Below are 20,131 nucleotides of genomic sequence, written 5' to 3' on the forward strand. Positions count from 1 at the left end.
TGCAAGAATAAACTCAAAATGGACTAAAGACTTAAATGTAAGACCCCCAAATCATAAAACTCCTAGAAGAAAACATAGGCGGTATACTCTCTGACATTGCTTTTAATAATTTTATTTGGATATATCTCCTTGGGCAAGGGCAACAAAAGAAAAGCAAACCAATGGAACTACATCAATCTATAGAGTTTTTGCACAGCAAAGGAAACAATTAACAAAATGAAAAGACATCCTACTGAATGGGAGAAGATATTCACCAGTGATATATCCGATAAGGCGTTAATATCCAATGTATATAGGGAACTTGTACAACTCTACACTAAAACAAACAAACAATACGATTAGAAAAATAGGCAGAGGACCTGAATAGACTTTTCTCCAAAGAAGACATACAGATGGCCAGTAGACATATGAAAAGATGCTCAACATCACTAATCATCAGGGAAATGAAAATTAAAATCACAATGACTTATAACCTCATACATGTCAGAATGACTCTCATCAACAAATCAACAAACAACAAGTGTTAGCAAGGATGTAGAGAAAAGGGAACCTTCGTGCACAGTTGATAGGTTTGTAAATTCGTGCAACCACTATGGAAAACAATATGGAAGTTCCTCAAAAAATTAAAAATAGAACTATGATATGACCCAGAAATTCCACTTTTGGGTATTATCTGGAGTAATCCAAAACACTAACTTGAAAATATATACGCATCCTTATGTCCATTGCAGCATTATTTACAATAGCTAAGATATAGAAACAACTTAAGTGCCCATCAATAGACGATTGGATACAGAAGAAGCGGTATATATGAGGTCAGACAATTATGTTCAGGAACTCATCCTAGAAAAAGTGCTACATACCTCATTGCTGAATATCCCTACGGTCACCTTCGAAGTACTCCTCTTGGGGAGCTATGCACTAATGCCATCTCCTAGTCCACTCTTCAGAACAATTTTGGAACTCTTTTTCTGGAATGGTCATCAGAGCTGTCATCGTATTACCCTTGATGTTCTGAATGTCATCAAAATGTCTTCCTTTCAATATTTCCTTTATCTTCAAGTGAAGAAAGAAGTCACTGGAGGCCAGATCAGGTGAGGGTGTTCCAATACAGTTCTTTGTTCACTGGCTAAAAACTTCCTCACAGACAGTGCTGTGTGAGCTGGTGCATTGTCATGATGCAAAAGCCATGAATTGGTGAAAAGTTCAGGTCGTGTAACTTTGTCATGCAGCCTTTTCAGCACTTCCAAATAGTAAACTTGATTAACTGTTTGTCCAGTTGGTACAAATTCATAATGAGTACTCCCTCTGATATCAAAAAAAGGTTAGCAACATTATTTCAACAAGTTTGAGAACTTAATTGTCAGGCCTCGTATATACAATGGAATATTATTTGGCCATTAAAAGGACTAAAATCTTACCATTTGCGACAATATGGATGGACAAAGAGTGTATTATGTTAAGTGAAATAAGTCAGACAGAGAAAGACAAATGCCATATGATCTCACTTATATGTGGAAGCTAAAGAACAAAATAAACAAAACAGAAACAAACTCATACATACAGAGAACAAACTGATGATTACCAGATAGGAGGGGGTTGGGGATCTCAGTGGAAAAGATAAAGGGATTAAGAAGTACATATTACCAATTATAAAAATAGTTACAGGGATGTAAAGTACATGATAGGGAATATTATAATAACATTTTATGATGTCAGATGGGTACTAGACTTATCAGGGTGATCATTTCACAAGTTATATAAATGTCTAATCACTAGGTTGTACACCTGAAACTAATATAATATTTTATGTCCGCTGTAACTGAAAAATAAGAAAAATTTAAATAAAGTAAAAAACATTGGGATGTCTATGATGAGCTTAAATTAACATCCTAAAAGGAAAAAAGTGATTATTTTAATTAATACTGAATAAAATCGGATAAAATTCAACCTTAACACATGATTTTAAAAAATATCTTAGCAAGAGCCACATATGAACATGATAACAACTATTTATCAAACATCATCAACATATTCAATAAATTACAGATATACACATCGTTTAGGTCAATGATGGTCTGCACATACAATGGTGGTCCCATAATATTTAAATGGAAAATTGCTATTGCTTAGTGACATCCTAGCTGTCATAACTTAGCAGTGCAACATGTTGCACAAATACTTATCATTGTGTTACAATCGCCTATAGTATTCAGTACAATGACATACTTACAGGTTTGTAGCCTAGGAACTGTAGAGGAACAGAATTTGTCGCCCAAAGTACGTCTCTTTGGCATAAAGATTATTTTAGGCTGATTAATTTCAAGAACTAATGGGCATGGGAGAAACTCTGAAAACCAAGTAGAAGTTACCTTTTGTAAAAGACATCTACATTTGTAAGGGCAATTCCATTTGTTAGGGAGTTTCCCTGGCTGTACCAGTGTGGGGACAGAGCCCCAGAAAGCAGAGTTTCCAGGCTCTCGGCCTCATGTGGAAAGGTGCTGGCTCAGGTAGTAAATGGCCATCAGCTGTGGCTGGTTGGCCGTCAGCTGTAGCCATTGAGCCATTGGCCACTAATATAACTGCTGCGGCTATGGAGGGAAATTGAGGAGAGAGGAGGAGAGAGGAGGAGACTGAAGGAGAGTGGAGGAGACTGAAGGAGAGTGAAGGAGAGTAGGTCGGTTGGTAGCAAAGCGGACAGCAGGTCGCACGTCGTGTAAACCCAGACTCCAGTGAGACCATAGTGGTATGACTTCCCTACCTATGGCTCCATGGGTGTTCCTTTTTGGCCTAGCCATATCCTGCGTTCTTGCGTGGGGAGCGGGACCAGAGACCCCGCCTGCCGCCCTGCATGACAACCAGGAAGAATGGGAGGACCTTATCTCTAGAAACTGAAAACAATATAATAAACGGAGCCATTTTAAAATAGAGCCAGAGCTGCCATGCCAGAGGAACTGCTGTGTAAGTTTTACACTTCAAATCTTTGTAATGTTAAAACAAAGCAAAATAATCTTTGGAGAGGGCCTACAGCAACATCGTGACCCCCAAAACTGATTGCATCAACAAAAGAACAGTTATTATGACTACTGGACTGAAAAATTAAAAAACATTGTTTAGAATTAGCATCACTATGTTATGTTATCTGCACCAATAGAAAAGCCTTCCTTTTATTGATGTAATTGCTCCCCTTTCCTTTCTCATAAATACCCACTGCCTTTTCTCCTTATTGGAACACTGTTTGGGCTTATGCCTGAACCAGTGCTTCCAGAGTAGCTATTCTTATTGATCCCAATAAATGCTTGTTGCCTCTCACTTTGAAAGGCCCTTTTATTTTTAGGTTACCAAACTCTTATCAATGCAGACCAGGACTTAAATTTGCACAACAACCTTATTCTTATTGACTGTGCTTTTCCTGGTCACCTCCCATAACTGACTTTCCGATCCCCCAACATCTTCTTTTGTCTTCAGCTGAAGATGGTATTTAAGGTGGTGGCTTTAGCCATTTTGGTGAGTTACTCCTGGGTCTCTCCTAGGTATACAGGAGATATACATGCTATTAAACTTTTGTTTGTTTTTCTCCTGTGAATCTGTCTTTTATTACAGGGATGTCTCGGCCAAGGACCCAGAAGAATTAGGGAGAGAATTGTTTTTCCTCCCCTACGGAGCAATAGGCTACATCATATAATCTAGGTGTTCAGTGGGCTACACCATCTTGGTGTGTAAGTTCACACCACAAGGAAACCACTTGCCTAAGAAGGCATTTCTCAGAAATCCCCGCTGTTAAGCTACTCATGAATACTCATTTAGGGGAATCCCAGAAACTAATTTCATTAGGGGTATGATTGAACTAGAAGACTCGGTATTTTAATTGGGTGTATTCCTTTCTGAATAAATCTGGAGATACAATGCCATGTCAATCAAAATCCCAACAAGTCAAGCAAAACATTTTTTTCACAACCACTTATAAAGTAATCCTTTCCTTCTTCATCAGTGCCAAAGGCTTTCACATAGGTGACATTTTAACGTAAGATAAACCTTATGGATGACATCAGTTTTTTGGCTGCCTATTGTTCCCTTGTCTAGTCTTGTGCTAATTGCATGTTGTTTTCAAAACTAGTTATTGGCTGATAGAGCTACTTCTTTCCCCATTACTTTTTTTTTCAGAAAAATTTTTTCATATCCTTGCCTCAAATGCTTTTAGAATTGCTATTAAAATTTAAATGTATGAAATATATTGGAGTGGACTGAAACCTGATATAGTAATTGGAAAAGACTGGTCCTCTTCAAGCATGTGCTTCTAACTAATTAAGGTCTTTCCTAAAATTCTTAAATAAATGTCACATATATTTCACAGTACAATTATTCTTAGGCATTGTTTGAAGATCAGCCACAACACAGAGTGCCTGTGCTCTGGCCCAATTGCATTTAGCTTTGATTTCTTTAATCCCAGTGAGGTGAAATTTGGAGAACACCAAAAAACACAGAGACACATCAAATAGTTTTATAGGTATTTTATTCCTTATTAAATGTAAGCCCTTGACAACATTCAAAAGCTGTAAGTGTTGCTTTCAGTATTCTCTGCAAATGCAAACCTTTATTGTTTATTCCTTCAAATCCCCAGTTCCATGTTGCTTTGCTTGCTGTTGAGAATTGAATCTCTGTAGGGAATTTTCTAGCTATTTGCTCCCCAGATTGGAGGAGGTGTTCTGGTTCCATTTAAACAATAATTTCTCAGAAGCTGAATTGATATTGATACATTATTACTAACTAAAGTTCATACTTTATTCAGATTTCCTTAGTTCTTACCTAATGTCCTTTACCTGTTTCAGGATTCCACCCAAGATATGACCTTACATTTTATGATCATGTCTCCTTAGGCTTCTCTTAACTGTGACAGCTTTTCAGAATGTCCTCGTTTTTGTTGATGTTGACAATTTTGAGGAGTGCTGGTCAGGTATTTTGTAGAATGCCTCTCAATTGGGATTTGTCTGATGTCTTTCTAAAGATTAGACTGGGGATTATGAGTTCAGGGGAGAAAGACCATAGAGGTAAAATGTTATTTTGATTACATCATAAAGAGTACTATACTCGGTTGTATAGTGTCCCCCCAAAAAAAATTCATCTTTACACAGAACCTCAGAATGTGACCTTATTTGGAAATAGGATCTTTGCAGATGTGACGAAATTAAGATGAGGTCATATGGACTAGGGTAGGCCTTGATCCAATGACTTGTGTCCTTAAAAGAAGAGAAAACAGACACAGGCAGACACACAGGTGATGGCAGAGGCAGATATTGGAATTATGCTGCCACAAACCAAGGAATGCCAAGAATTTCAGGCAACCACCAGAAGCTAAGAGCAGAAACATGGAACAGCTTCTCCCTGAGCCTCTAAGAGGGAACCAACCCTGCCAATTCTTGGATTTTAGACTTCCGACCTGCAGAACTGAGAAAATAAACTGTTGGGTTTTTTTTTTTTAAGCCATTAAGTTTGTGATAATTTGTTACAGCAGCCCTAGGAAACTAATACAGGTATAATATATACTATCAGAATGATTTATCACCATTGATAATAACTTGGATCACATGGGTGAGGTAGTGTTTGCCAGGTTTCTCCTCTTTAAAAAGTTACGATTTCTACCCTGTCCACACTGTTCTCTTTGGAAGGAAGTCATTGTACACAGCCCTTATATGGAGTAGGGGGTTATGTTCTACATCACAAGAAGTGTTTGTTGCTATTGTGAAAGAGATTGCTTCTTCCAATATTTTCATATATGTTATTACCAAAATAAAGGACTGATATTGTCTATTGAAGAACTTATATGTAGCAACTTTATCAAACACCTTTATTAATTCTGTTAGTTTTTTTCCCCATTTTATTTCTTTGGATGGTCTGGAATTATAACTGCAAGTAATGTTTTGCCCCTTCTTTCTTAATACTTACATATTGCTTTTCTGTTTCATGTCTTACTACATTGGCCAAGACTCTAGAAGGCTATTAAAGAATAACAGTGATTGGAGATCTAGTGTATATCCTAGAATTTTTGTCTTTTGGGATCCTCATTTCTCTTGGAAAACTCCTTCTCCTCCACTGGTAAGGAGTTCTGGTAAGACTATTGCCAGGCACATCACCCAACCCGTTTGGTACAGAGCTGAGCTCAAGGTCCATGTCCAGCCAAACATAAGATACTATTTCCCTGGCCAGAATGATCGTTCCAAAGATGGGCAAGACACCTACACAGGGCCAAACAATTATCTCCTTGTTTTTTTGTTGGTTTTTTTTTTTTGTTTGTTTGGAGCTGGAAGAGAAGTGGGAAGGGTCTTCTTTTCTGACTTGTATGCTAGGAAAGATAGGAATAAAGGTTGCTGATGTGGGGGGATGGAAAAATTTTGTCTTCCCTCGTCTGGTTCTTGATGGTTGGTCGAATAATCAAATTGACATGAGGCATATTAATAAGACAAAATCAAATTTAATTTTGTGCAAAGGGGAATCCCACATACATGAGAGAGTAATACACCCTGCATATACGAACGGTTGAGGGACACAAAAGAAAAATGAGGTATATGAGATATTCTGAGTAAGGATGAGGTAAGTCACCTTGGGGCTTCAGAGGGTAGGAAGGTCATTGCAGGATAAGAAGAACAGATGTTCAGTAATTAGTAGTTTGCCCACCATAGATATAAGTCAAAAAGGTTGTCTCTGATAATAACTCTCATGGGCAAGACCCCTAATTTAAATTCTTCTAGGTAGTTGGGGAAAGACAGACGTTTCTCTTGAGCCCCCAACGTCTCAGTTGCCTTCAGCACAAAACAATCTGCATACCCACAGAGGGACATCTTGGGGTGACTCATTCTGAGCCCCTATACTGAAGGCCACCCTCCCCTGAGCAGGAAAAAAGATGCTGCCTATAGATAAAGAATGACACCAAAGAAAGAATCAAAAATAGTGAGAAGAAGAGGGCAGGGGAAGAGAAATGGGAAGAACACTAACGACCTTGTTTTGAAATCCCTGAATCCAAAATTCCTGGTTATGTGAGACCCCAAATTTATATTTCCCATTTTCTTTGCTTAAGTTAGGTCATTCACAACAGAAGGAATTCTGATTGTTACAGAAATCATCCTTGTCCTGGTAACTATCATTTCTTAGGCTATTATTGTGCACCAGGCTGAGGGCACAGTGGTCCACCTATATAATTTCATTTCATCCTCACCACAACTGGTGATGTAGATATTGTTCCCCAGATCAGGCTGAGGGAGAAACATCCAAGAAAACTAGCAGACATGAATGGTCTTACTTGGAAATGTGGGCTTGGTGCTCTATCCTGGTAGATTCCAAGTTCTTTAATCGAACAGCTGGTAGGAGGAATACGCAAATTCCAAGTCCAGTCTCCAAGCATGTGCTGAAAGCCTGTGCCCAGCAGGTACCACCAAAGCCTGGAGGTTTCAGAGATTCGGGCGTTCGTACAACCTGTGGGCCTGGCTGGCGCCAGCCGGGTCGCTAGGTCCTTTCACGCCATACATTTCAGACCCTGAGACCCGCTCCCTCCACTCCGCGGGAGGCGCAGAGCCGGGGTAGCTAGCCCTGGTGTGCAAGGCTCGGAGGACTCAGCCTCCGTAACGCCTTCCGTTTGTTTCCAGAGCTTTTCTACACTTCGCTTTCCAAATCCAGGAGTTCCTGTGCCTTTGCCAGAACCGCGGACGGTCACAGGGGTGCAGAGGTGCAAGGGACGTGCGTACCCAAGATCGCAGACTGGCTGGCGGCGAGCTCAACTGGCCCGGGGCTGCTGGCTGTGGGCGCAGTGAGGGCGGACAGGGGCGGGGACTAGGGAGAGGGATAGGCAGTGAGCGCTCCCTCCTACAGCTTCTGCGCTCCCGGGTCGCCGGCGCTAGGCTCATGGAGGCTCCGGAGAAGCCCAGGCCCCCTCCCGGAGGCTGTGAGGTCACCCCTGAGCGCCACAGGCCACGCTGCCTGCGGGTGCCTAACTTCCGAGAAGAGCTGAGGGCGCTCTTGGTCCTGGCGGGCCCCGCGGTGAGTTTCGGTGGGTTGGAAGCCCAGTGACTGTGTCGCCCCGCGTGGCTTGGAAGGGGGTGAAGCAGAGGGAGTTGACAGGGCAGCCCGCGAGTGGGCACCGGAGAGGTAGCGTGCCCAGAGCAGGGCGGGCATGCGTCCTCATACTCTTTCTGTACAGCCCAGCCCGCGGACCTGTCGGGCACAGGGGCGCAGCTGGCCAGCTACCCCGGAGCGGGGACCTGCTCGCCTAAAGGGGCTCGACCCATCTTCTCTGAGCTGTATTCCGGCAAAGCAAGCAAGTTATCAGAACCGCAAGACACTCGGGAACTTTGAAAACTAGCAGTTCTGGAGCTCAGGTATCTAAATTATCTAGAGGCAGGGAGGAGGAAGGAGGAAGGTGAATTCTCTGTGTTGCTTTAAAGCAAAAAAACTATCTTATCTATAGTCAACCTCTGCGCAAGAAAAGAGGCATCCTGTCCCACATTTTCCTCCCCCAATTATTATGCTCAAAAAAAGTTTTTAATGTGGTTCTCTTTGAGGTTGAGGTTTTGCTTTGTTTTGTTTTTAATCATTAGGTTAGGGCTCTTTCTGCGTTGTCTATGTAAAAGTAATGTGGGTTTTAAAAACCACAAGTCCATACACACAAAAAATGTAACCCCATCCTTGTTCTCCTGCCAGTTTGGGCGGTTTTAAAGTCAGTAGGATAGGAGAGCCATTCCATTGGACAAGAAGTACCCGGTGTGACGTGAGGGCGGGAATAAGCCTTTGGCCATGGATAGACATTCTGCATTTGCAAAGCCTAAGTCGGCAGGTGTGCCCTCCTGGAATGGTGACTGTTTGTGGGATCTTGTGATAACCGCAGTGGTGTGCACAGTGGCTTCAAGAATAATCACAGGGAGAAAGCCATGAAGTGAAAAATCCATCCAGCAGCAAGGAGTTTATGAAGCTCTCTCACAGAAAGGAAAGAAAAGGAGATTTGGAATCTCCATACCTGGGGCCCAGTTCCCTGCTTTGATCTCAAAAGTGGGTTAGGAAACTGCTATGTGAACTTGAGTAGTCTTGTACCCTCTTCTCTTCTCTGCCCATTCATTCATAACATGAGGTTAATAATTGTTCTGTGGCCCAACACTCCCTCGAGGAGTTGTGAGAAAGGTCTCTGCAAGGCTGTTATTGCTCTAATACTAATAGTACAAAAAATAAATAAACAAGGCAGCTTTCTGAGACCTAGCTCCTCCCAGGACAGGTCCTTTGTCTCCGCTGGCCCCCACAGTAACCTGGTCCCTGGAACCTTCGTGGTCTCCAGGGATGAGCACTAGACTGACATGCCAAGCCCTCATCCTTTATGTTTGTATATACACATGTGTATACATGTATATAACTGTTAATTACAAATGTAATATATATGCCTTGTATAAAAAATAGAAAACCAAGACAAACAGAAAAAAGCTCTGAAATTTCACCAATGAGAGATAATTTGGAAATTTTCCTTCCGGTCCTTTGTGTGTGTTTCTATGTGACTGCTTTACCCAATGAGGTCATAGAGTTCTGGCAGCTGTTTAGTCTTTTATGAATTCTATATGGAGCCCCTCCTCGTCTCTCCCATCTCTGTTCTTACATGCTGTGAGTTTTTTATCTCCCCAGGGGCGAAAGGGGGGGAAATGGCCCCTTCTCCCATGCTCAATGACCCATACTCTGCTCTCCAAGGTTCCACCATACATTAGGTAGGATGTCTGGTCTGGATTTCCTCTGTGATCTTCTCTGTCCATTCCCCATGTCCCTTCCAGGCCTCTCATATTAAGCACTAACCTATGAGTATCCAAGAGGATTCAGGCTAAAGTGTTAGGACTTACCACTCTCCCATCTAGCTTTTTTTTTTTTTTTTAAACACACGGCTTTTATTGCATCTTTAAAATATCACAGATAAGGCTGAGGAATCATCTACTATCTTGCTGTTTCTGTAGCTGAACAATTTAGATCTTATTCATCAGCCTGCTGAACTGTGCCTTTTTCAGAAACATAGATACCATCCAAAAATTTTCTAATATCCTTGTTTCTAACTCTTGTGGCTTGTTGAATCAAAGCAGCTGAATTTGATACAAGTTCAATGTTGTTTCCTTTAAGAATTGACTCATCTTTCTGGGCTTGAGATACTGAACAAGCAACGACTGACCTCATCTGAACCCTGCAGATATATTTTTCACCCCCAAACTTTTGAATTTCAACAAGAGAACCATTCTTCTGAATAACCATATTGATGGGGAAGTGAGCACACACAGACCTCATCTTGTAATGGAAGCACAGTGTAACACCCTTGATTGTGTTCTGTGCGTGACCATAGATAGTGCAAACAGCAACCAGTTCCTTTCTATTTCCCCACCATTTGTCAACTCGGAGCCTCTTCTTTTTCTTTCCAAGGAGACTGAGTTTTACAGTGATGTGATTGAAGTCCCTCCGCAGGGTGCCTCTGGAGCCCTTCACAATAGCTGTGTGTCCCTTCAGAATGATGTCCACATTTTCTTGTTGACAGTCTGATTGCTAAGAATGGTTTTCATCTTCACAGTAGATGCGGCAAAGAGAGCCCATTGAGCTTTAAATGAGACCTGGAAAGAGAGAGTGATATATAATACAAAGGAAACTGAGATGAACAGTGCATATCTGAAAAGAGGCTAGGGGTACAGTTTCCATCTATCCCACAGAAAGCTTTAGGAAAATGTGCATGTGTGAGGGAGGGGAGGCGGGGGTGGAAATTACTTAGCCTAATGTATTTCAGCCATGCTTCCTTTTTGTCGTTAGCAACTCATTGCCAGGCTGAATTTTCAGAGTTCTGAAAATAATCCAAAGGAGGGACTGCCTGTTCCCCAAGCATAGGCTGTGCACAACATGGCCCAGAGTATAAAAGAGGTGGAATAACCAGAGCCCAAAATGAGGAAGCTTCTTTTCATCTATGTAGAGAAAAGAACACCTAAGAGAGAGCTGGTGGAAGGATCCGCTGGGTGAGGGACATCTGGAGAGACTGGCTTGACTGCAGCCAGAGGACACACAAAACATGCAAGCTAATGGTTTGACCTTTATCTAATAGGCAGTTAGGCTACGTCTGAGCCACTTCCAGTTCAGGTTGTTGAGACAGTTGTTCTTGAGACATCTGGGGGAATAAACCAGTATGCAGGTTGGTTAATTCTCTGGGCACAGCAGCAACATGCTCTGGGATGGGACAGTTCTGGAGGGTCTGGTCTTTGACCGGATGCATCTTCATTGGGTAGGTAAGGGGTAGGAGTGGGGATATGTTGAAAAGCAGATCCCTCAGCCCCACAGACATCAGAACTGGTCTCTTGAGATAAGCATGGGCTTTGTGAACAACGTCCCCAGGTAATACTTAAGCACAGGAACCACAAGCTGTGGCCAAGAGCCTTACCCAAAGGGCTTGAAACCAGAATCAGAGAACAAGTAGAGGGTTAGCAATATGGGCCAGGATCTTCCTGGGACTGAAGCTCATGAAGGGCCGCTGTGTTGGACCGTCTGAGCAATGTGTTCCTGGCCTTTTGTCCTAAGTCTCCTTTTGTCTAGGTGATTTAACTACAGTCATTTGCTACTTAACAACAGGGATACATTCTGAGAGATGCTTCCTTAGGTGATTTCCTTATTCTGCAAACATCAGAGTGCACATATATAAACCTAGATGGTGTGGCCCATTATACACCTAGGCTCTATGGTGTAACCTATTATTCTGTATGGGAGGAAAAATAATTCTCCTCTAATCCTTTTGGGTTCTAGGCTGAGACATCCCTGTAATAAAAGACAGAGTAACAGGAGAAAAACAAACAAAAGTTTAATAGCATGTATACCTCCTGTATACCTGGGAGAGATCCAGGAGTAACTCGCCAAAACGGCTGAACCCACCACCTTAAATACCATCTTTAGCTGAAGACAAAAGAAGATGTTGGGGATGGGGGAGTCAGTTATGGGAGGTGACCAGGAAAAGCACAATCAAGTTGTGCAGATTTAAGTCCTTGTCTTCTGCACTGATAAGAGTTTCTGGAGATAAGGTCATTCCCCCTCTACCTGATATGCCAGGAAGACACCCTTACAAATGGAACTTTTCCTTACAAATGTAAGTAACTTTTACAGAAAGTAACTTCTACTTGTTTGTCAGAGATTCTCCCTTGTCTGCTGTTTCTTAAAATTAACCAAACTAAAATAGCCCTTATGCCAAGGAGATATTTGGGGCTGACAAATTCTGTTCCCCTACAGCTCCTAGGCTACAGCATGTTACTCTACTGAATACTGTGGGCAATTATAACACAATGGTATTTGTGTAAGGTGTTGTTCTAGATGTCACTAGGCAATATGAATTTTTCAGCTCCATTATAATCTTATGGGACCACCATTATATATTAGGTCTGTCATTGACCATGTTGACTGAAAAATAATATTGACTATGTGTTTCATTGCCAAAAAGGATTTATTTGGGGAAAAAGAAAAAGGTTGCACTCTGTGCATGCAGACATAACAAGCCATGTGCACACATTGCTTTGAGTGCCAAGATGAAAAAGTGTATATATAGAAGGAAAAAGGAAGTTAAGGGGAGGGACAGTTACAACCATAGAGCTTTGTTGTAAGCATAGAGTTCTTCTTATAGGGTTCTCACAATAACATAGTGCCCTAGCTCCTAGTCCTAGCTTCTCCCACAGACCCATGTTCATTTAAAGTCTCAGTCATAATCTTTTATTTTATTTTATTTTTAAAAAAGATTTTTATTAAAATATAGCTAACATACAATGTTATGTTAGTTTCAGGTGTACATCATAGTTATTCAACAGTGCACCCCTTGCACTATACAGAGTTATTACCACATAATTGATTATATTCTCTATGCTACAGAAGTGATCACCATGATAAGTCCAATAACCATCTGACACTGTACCATGCTAACTATCACTATATTGTTAACTATATTTCCTATGCTGTATATTACATCCCCAAGACTTATTTATTTCGTATCTGGAACTTTGAACTTTTTAGTCTTCTTTATTTCTCCCCCCTTTCTAATTTTTCAATTAGAGTTGACATTTAATATTATTTTATGTTAGTTTCAAGTGTACAGCATAGTGGTTAGACATTTATATAATTTAGGAAGTGATCTCCTGACTAGTACCCACCTGGCACTATACATACTTATTACCATATTATTGATTATATTCCCTATACTTTACATCCCCGTGACTATTTTATAACTACTAATTGTATTTCTTAATTCCTTCACCTTTTTCACCCTGCCCCCAATCTCCTCCCATCTATCACCCTGATAGATTTAGTACCCACCTAACACATAGTTATTACAATATTATTGACTATATTCCTTATGCTATACCCTACATCCCCATGACTACTGTGTGACAACCCATTTGTATTTCTCAATCCTTTCCCCTTTTCACTTTCCCCCAACCCCCCTCCCATCTGGCAACCATCAAAGTTGTTCTCTGTATTTATGAGTTTATTTCTGTTTCATTTGTTTGTTGATTTTGTTCTTTAGATTCCACTTAAAAGTGAGATCATATAACATTTATATTTCGCTGTCTGACTTACTACACTCAGCGCGATACCCTCTAAATCCATCCATGTTATCACAGATGGCAAGATTTCATTCTTTTTTGTTGCTGAATAATATTCCATTGTATATATGTACCACCTCTTCTTTATCTATTCACCCATTCAGGGACAGCCAGGTCACCTTCATATCTCGGCTTATGTAAATAATGCTGCAATGAACATATGGATGAGCATGACCCCTGAAAGTAGCATTTTGGGTTTGTTCAGATAAATACCAAGAAGTGGGATTACTAAGTCCTTCTTTGTCTCTTCTAGTAGTCTTTGTTTTAAAGTCTATTTTGTCGGGTATATGTATTGCTACTCCAGCTTTTTTGTTTGTTTGTTTCCATTTTCATGAAATATCTTTTTCCATCCCTTTACTTTCTGTATGTGTCTGTATGTGTCTGTATGTGTCTTTCAATCTGAAGTGAATCTCTTGTAGGCAGGATATATACGGGTCTTGTTTCCTTATTCAATCAGCCACCCTATCTTTTGATTGAAGCATTTAATCCATTTCCATTAAAAGTAATTGTTAATAGGTATGTATTTATTGCCATTTTACTATTCAAATTTTATTATTTATTTATTTATTTATTTATTTATTTATTTATTTATTTATTTATTTATTTTATCATCTTAATGAAGTCCCTCTAAGATTCCTTGTAATGCTGGTTTGGTGGTGATGAATTCCTTTAGCTTTTTCTTGTCTGGGAAGCTCTTTACTTGCCCTTTGATTGTAAATGATAGCTTTGCTGGGTAGAGTAATCTTGGTTGTAGGTCCTTGGTTTTAATCACTTGTAATATTTTGTGCCAATCCCTTCTAGCCTGCAAAGCTTTTGTTGAGAAATCAGCTGTTGAGAAATCAGGGAGCTCCCTTGTAAGTAACTAACTGCTTTTCTCTTACTACTTTTAAGATTTTCTGTCTTTAACCTTTGGCACTTTAAGTATGATGTGTCTTGGTATTGGTCTGTTTAGGTTCATCTTGTTTGGGACTCTCTTTCCTTCCTGAGCTTGTATATTGATTTCCTCACCAAGTCAGAAAAGTTTTCTGTCATTATTTCTTCAAATAGATTTTCAATTCCTTGTTCTCTCTCTTTTCCTTCTGCTACCCTATAATGTGAATGTTGGTACACTTGAGGTTGTCCTAGAGGCCCCTTAAATTCTCCTCAATTTTTTTGGTTCTTTTTTCTTTTTGCTGTTCTGATTGGGTGTTTTCTGTTACCATATCATCTAAATCACTGAATTTGATGCTCTGCTTCATCTAATCTGTTTATTCCCTATAATATATTCTTTATTTCCATTATTGTATTCTTTATTTCTGACTGGTTCTTAATTATGTTTTCTATTTCCATTTTTATATTTCCTATCTCTTTGTTGAAGTTCTCCTGGAGATCATTGAGCATCCTTATAACTAGTGTTTGGAACTCTGTGTCTGGTAGATTACTTGTATCCATTTTGTTTAGTTCTTTTTCTGGAGCTCTGCTCTGTTCTTTTATTTGGGATACGTTTATTTATCTCCCCATTTTGGCTGTCTCCCTGTGTTTGTTTGCATGTATTAGGTAGGGCTGCTAAGTCTAAATAGAATGGCCTTATGTAGTAGGTGTGCTGTGGGGCTCAGTGGCACAGTCTTCCTGGTCACTTGAGCTGCATACGCCATGTCTGTCCCTTGTGTAGGTGGTGTGTGCCTTCCTGTTGTAGTTGAGCCCTGGTGGCTATTTGCACATCAATGGGAGGGATTGACCCTCAGGCTCATTGGTTGTGAGGACTGGCCTTGATTACAGTGGAGCTGTTGTGGAGGGGCTGGTCCTACAGAGAAAAATCTGCCTCAGCAGGACTCTGATGTCTGCCCAATCCGCCCCTTGGGTGTGTCGTCCTTGGAGGTGGCTTGGTGATGCTGCAGCTCATTTTGAAACTGGCCACTGGGAGCATCAGCCTCAGGACCACCTTGGAGGGGACCTGCTGCAGGTCAAGTTCAGCCACAGCCTGTGCCCCACCCGGGGCTACCCAGCAGGAGCAACAAAGAAATCCACAGATGGCCAATGCCCATGTTGTACTTGGAAGTGCCTTGAGAGGCCAAGCTGAGAACCAATGCCAGCTGCTCCTAATGCCAGGCTTAGGGTTGCTCAGTCAGAGGTACAGGACAGGCTCAAGCCAGATGCTGCTTGTCTGGGTTACACAAAGCTTTGGGAGACCCTAGGAGTCTGAGCAAAGGCAGACGGTTTGTATGAAAAAGTCACTGGAGGAGGTGGCCAGTTAGCTCAGTTGGTTAGAGCATGATGCTCGTAACACCAGGATTGCCGGTTCAATCCCCGCATGGGCCAGTGTGAGCTGCACCCTCCACAACTAGATTGAAACAACTACTTGACTTAGAGCTGATGGGTCCTGGAAAAACACACTTAAAATAAATAAAAGTAAAAAAAAAAAAAAGCCAGTGGAAGAGGCTTGGATGTGCCCACAATTTGGGTGGGGTGGGGTCTCAAATCACCTGGGCATGGTGAATGAATGGTGTTTGCCAGCTTGATGGAGACTCAGATATGGCAGTGGCCTGTGTCTGCACACTGGGAAGGGGGAGGGTTCAACAAAGAAACAATGGCTTCTGCTAGCTCCAACATCTGGGAGAAAGCTGCCTCTCCAGACCCTGTCCTGTAGCTAGATAACTCAGTTCCCCACCATATGTCCCTTTGGCCTGTCCAGCTGCTGCCCCAGCGCTGGAGCTCAGAGCCATTGATTCTGTTGGTGGGTAAGTCCTTGTGCAGTCTCTTTAAGAGGAACGACTGAGACTCTAGCCACCCTCCGTCTTACTCAGCCACAATCTCCAATGGTTTTCCACAACCATTTCAAAATCTGAGTTATGGGGACTTCTCTCCCCAGACTGGAACCCTGGGGAGGGGTTGGGACCCCTCGCTCCTCTGGGGGGACCTCCTCAGCTGAGGTATCCCTCCCAATTTTAAATAGTCACATGTGGATGTGGGACCAGCCTGTTCCATGTTTCTGCCCCTCTTACCAGTCTTGAGGTGGCTTCTTCTGCATGTCCTTAATTTTAGGGCTTCAGTTCAGCAAGATTTTATGCAATTCTCTATGCTGGTTGTTTTGTAGTTTAGTTTTAATATTGATGTGGTTGTGAGAGAAGGTAAGCACAGCATTTACCTACTCTGCTATCTTGACTGGAAATCTCAGTCATAATCTTTACCAATCAAAATGTTATTATACAACACATGACTGTGTTCCCACTCTTGGACTGAGCACTTGCCCTATGAAAATCCTGTCCTCCACACAATTAAGAAACATGTTCCAAAAAAAGAAAGAAAGGAAAAGAAAGAAAGGAAGGAAGGAAGGAAGGAAGGAAGGAAGGAAGGAAGGAAGGAAGGAAGGAAGAAAGTTCCACGCAATATGATTTATAATATCAAAATCTGGGGAGCCACCCAAAGGCCTGAACATAGAGGAGACTGAGCACATTTTCATGTGAAGCCATGAGAAACAGTTTGTGTGTGGCTTGCCAGGAGACAGGGCATAGTGGAATGGAAATACCATTCCATGGAAAAGGGGGAAGCAGATTCTACGACACAACTGATTGTAATGGTTTATATGTATAAAAGCTTAAAGGACAATTACCTAAGAAGATTTGAAAGTGATGCTGAGTTTACAAATAAAAAAGGACCTCATGGCCTTTAAGTTATATAAATTCCCAGTCAAAGAGACACCAAGCTCCACTGAATGAAACCACAGAGAATATCTGTTAGGGCGGTTGACAATGCCTAAATAATGCCTATCCGCTGGTACAGGACCATGGGAATCCATTGACTCTAACTTTAGGTTCTACCAACCTTTTTAATTTGCACCCCATCGCCTCAGCTCTTCAGTGCCCCGTCTTCTGTCTCATTCTGGCTTTACTTTTGCAATACGTTCTAAAAGCATCCCTTGTGCTAAGTAGCAGGAGGCCCTGTTGGAAATTAAGTCATACTTGGTTTCTGTAGTAGTGAGAGAGGTTCCTGTGTCATGGTTTGGAAGTTGATGCAGGAAAGGTATGTCCTCTGCCCCTACACACACACAAGGTTAGGAGCAGGCCTTTCATGTTTTGAGAATCTGGGCCCATCAGCAGAGTTAAAAACTGTCTTTCCCCAGATGTGACTTCAGGGAAGGAAAGAGGGCTGTCATATGAACCATCAGAAGTGGGGGCCCAATCAAATCCCAACATTGAAAATTTGGGTTGGCAACAGCGCTGGCAAGTGGGCTGGCAAGTGGACTGGCAAATGGGCTGTATGTGAGCCGATGGAGGTGAGGACTAGCAGCTGTGTCACGGGGAACCCAAGAAAGATGGAGTATTGCCTGAGCTCAGAACAGAGGAGTCTGTTGCTCTTGAAGGACTGTGAGATGCTGTGTCCCAGCAGCAGCAGCAGTGAAGCCTTGGGCTTCACTGTCCTCAGGAGCCAGAGTCAGATGAGTCCCCTTCTTGAGCCACATAAGCCTCATAGCAAAGAGGGGCTTTCCCAAGATGTACTGGATTGCCTGGGTCTGGCAGGGGATAGGGTAGGGTGGGACATCGTTTTAAATTAACTGAAGGAAATAAGGTAAGTGTCCAGATATGCAGCTAAAGCATTACAAAGCAATTCATTATGGTTCCTGGAACCTTGAAGAAGAATGGCTCAATGTTCCAGAAGCTGAATTTGCCCTCATATCTGAGCCTTCATAGAATTCAAGAATTAAAGGTGTTCTGCAGACTGGTAATGTTTCACCCCAAAATTCCAGATCCCACTGGCCTGGTTGGATGATCTCATTTCTGCCTCAGCTACTCCTGTCTGTGGAATTTCTTGCTGGCTATTGGAGGCTGTATTCTCTCTCCAGCCCTCACTAGGAATCTGGGTTAACAAGGGGTTTATCTTAGAAGGCAGCCTCTGAAATTTTCACAGAAAATATATATGGGATCTATGACATGAGAATCTAAAGTGAAAATGCAAAAATATAAAAAATTTAAAAAGCTAAGAACTTCACAAAAACATTCTGATTACAAATGAGCTTTTGAATATTTTTCAAGAAGCCCACCAGAAATCACAATTTTGCCTGTGAAATTTGGCAGTGCTCATTGAAAGTTGCATTTTTTTTACTTCTAACTAGAATTGATTCAGAGAGGGTGGAGGTACCCCAGGGGCCGCACCCCTCTCCTTTGACTGTGATGGTTGGCATTCATATGTAACTCCTTGTTTTCTGTCTCTTCCCAGTTCTTGGCCCAGTTGATGGTATTTCTCATCAATTTCATAAGCTCTGTGTTCTGTGGCCACCTGGGGAAGCTGGAATTGGATGCCGTCACACTTGCAATTGCAGTACGTATAGGATTTTCTAACATGGATTTATGAAAGCCATCTGTATTAGTTTCCTCTAACTGGAATTACCACAACTTAGTGGCTTAAACAATGCAAATGTATTATCTTACAGTGCTGGAGGTCAGAGTCTGAAATGGATTTTACTGAGCTAAAATCAAGGTTTTTGGAGGGCTGCAATCTTAATCTCCTTTGTCACCTAACCTCACATACTCCCATGTTCTGGGGATTAGGACAGGAACATCTTTGAAGAGCTATTATTCTGTCTAACAGATCAGCTAATTTGTAATCCATGCAGATCTGGCTCCCATTCTTGGTCCCACATCTGGAAGAAGGGAATTGGAAAAGAGGGGTTGAACTCTGACTTTAGAAGAAACTGTGACCCCTCTCACCCCCATGACTTGTCTGTCTCACTGAGAATCCTAATCCAGAAATTGAACTGGAAGATTAAATCCTGTATCCTAATATCTAAACCTAAAACTAGGAGGAACCTCAAATCCTCTCTGTATCAAACTTGCAAAACTAGAGAGATATGTCATTGACCTCTGCCAGGGGTTAACTGGCTAAGCATGGCCAAAATGGCTCAGTTAGCTAGGTGTTCCTAGAAAAATGGATTCAGTGGCCTTCAGCAAGTATGTTCCTGTTCTCCTCAGCCTCTCGAATCCCCTTTGCTCCTACCCTGACAAGGCACACATTCACCTTACCTGCCTGCTCCCTCCAGCCATTTGAGTTGTTATCTCTGAACTGTGCAAGACTACCCTGAAGAAGTCCCCAGGTGTATACAGATTATTTTGCCTTCAGGAGGCAACATGGACAAACCCAAGCTTGATTATCCCTTTTGGTTTTTAATGTTTGGAAATTTGGGGGGAGACAGACATGCACTCAGCTAGCCTGCAGCAGATTCTCCTCGGCCAAGGAAGTGCAAGAAAGCTGGAGCTTCTAGACTGCGCCCGGTGTGAGCTGTTGTCCCGGGGCATCTCTCTGCAAACTCAGGTGGAGGTAGCAGATTCCATACCAGACACAGAGAGAGCATCAGATGCTCTCTCCCTACCATGCCACTCCCTGGTTTTAGGGGTGTTTCCCTGGGCTCCTCAAAGCTCCAAGCATCCCAGTGTTGCTGACCCTAGTCAAGAACACCTGGAAGGTCAAGGCCTCTGGCACTAGCCTTGACTTTAGGATACTGTAGCAGGCAATGCTTGGTCTTGAGCAAGTGGACTTAC

General features: G+C 41.9%; 1 protein-coding gene, 1 non-coding gene and 1 pseudogene across 4 annotated transcripts in view; 2 read left to right on the forward strand and 1 right to left on the reverse strand.

The window, feature by feature from the left end:
- The first annotated feature begins 7,819 nt into the window (after positions 1 to 7,819).
- The window catches only part of SLC47A1 (solute carrier family 47 member 1), a 52,433-nt gene continuing 40,121 nt past the window's right edge, over positions 7,820 to 20,131 (forward strand). Inside the window, exons 1-2 of one of the 3 annotated variants that reach the window (XM_033090044.1) lie at positions 7,820 to 8,028; positions 18,813 to 18,914. In XM_033090044.1, the coding sequence (XP_032945935.1) occupies positions 7,894 to 8,028; positions 18,813 to 18,914 (237 nt within the window). In that variant the 5' untranslated portion in view covers positions 7,820 to 7,893. The remainder of the gene's footprint in view (positions 8,029 to 18,812; positions 18,915 to 20,131) is intronic. The other 2 variants (XM_033090045.1, XM_033090042.1) reach the window with 2 other exon arrangements.
- On the reverse strand, positions 9,988 to 10,562 carry LOC117013165 (60S ribosomal protein L9-like; annotated as a pseudogene).
- Positions 15,844 to 15,917, forward strand: TRNAT-CGU (transfer RNA threonine (anticodon CGU)). Its single transcript has one exon. It is a non-coding gene; the product is annotated as a tRNA-Thr (tRNA).

Source organism: Rhinolophus ferrumequinum, chromosome 21 (assembly GCF_004115265.2).
Source record: "Rhinolophus ferrumequinum isolate MPI-CBG mRhiFer1 chromosome 21, mRhiFer1_v1.p, whole genome shotgun sequence".
In the NCBI taxonomy this organism is placed as follows: Eukaryota; Metazoa; Chordata; class Mammalia; order Chiroptera; family Rhinolophidae; genus Rhinolophus; species Rhinolophus ferrumequinum.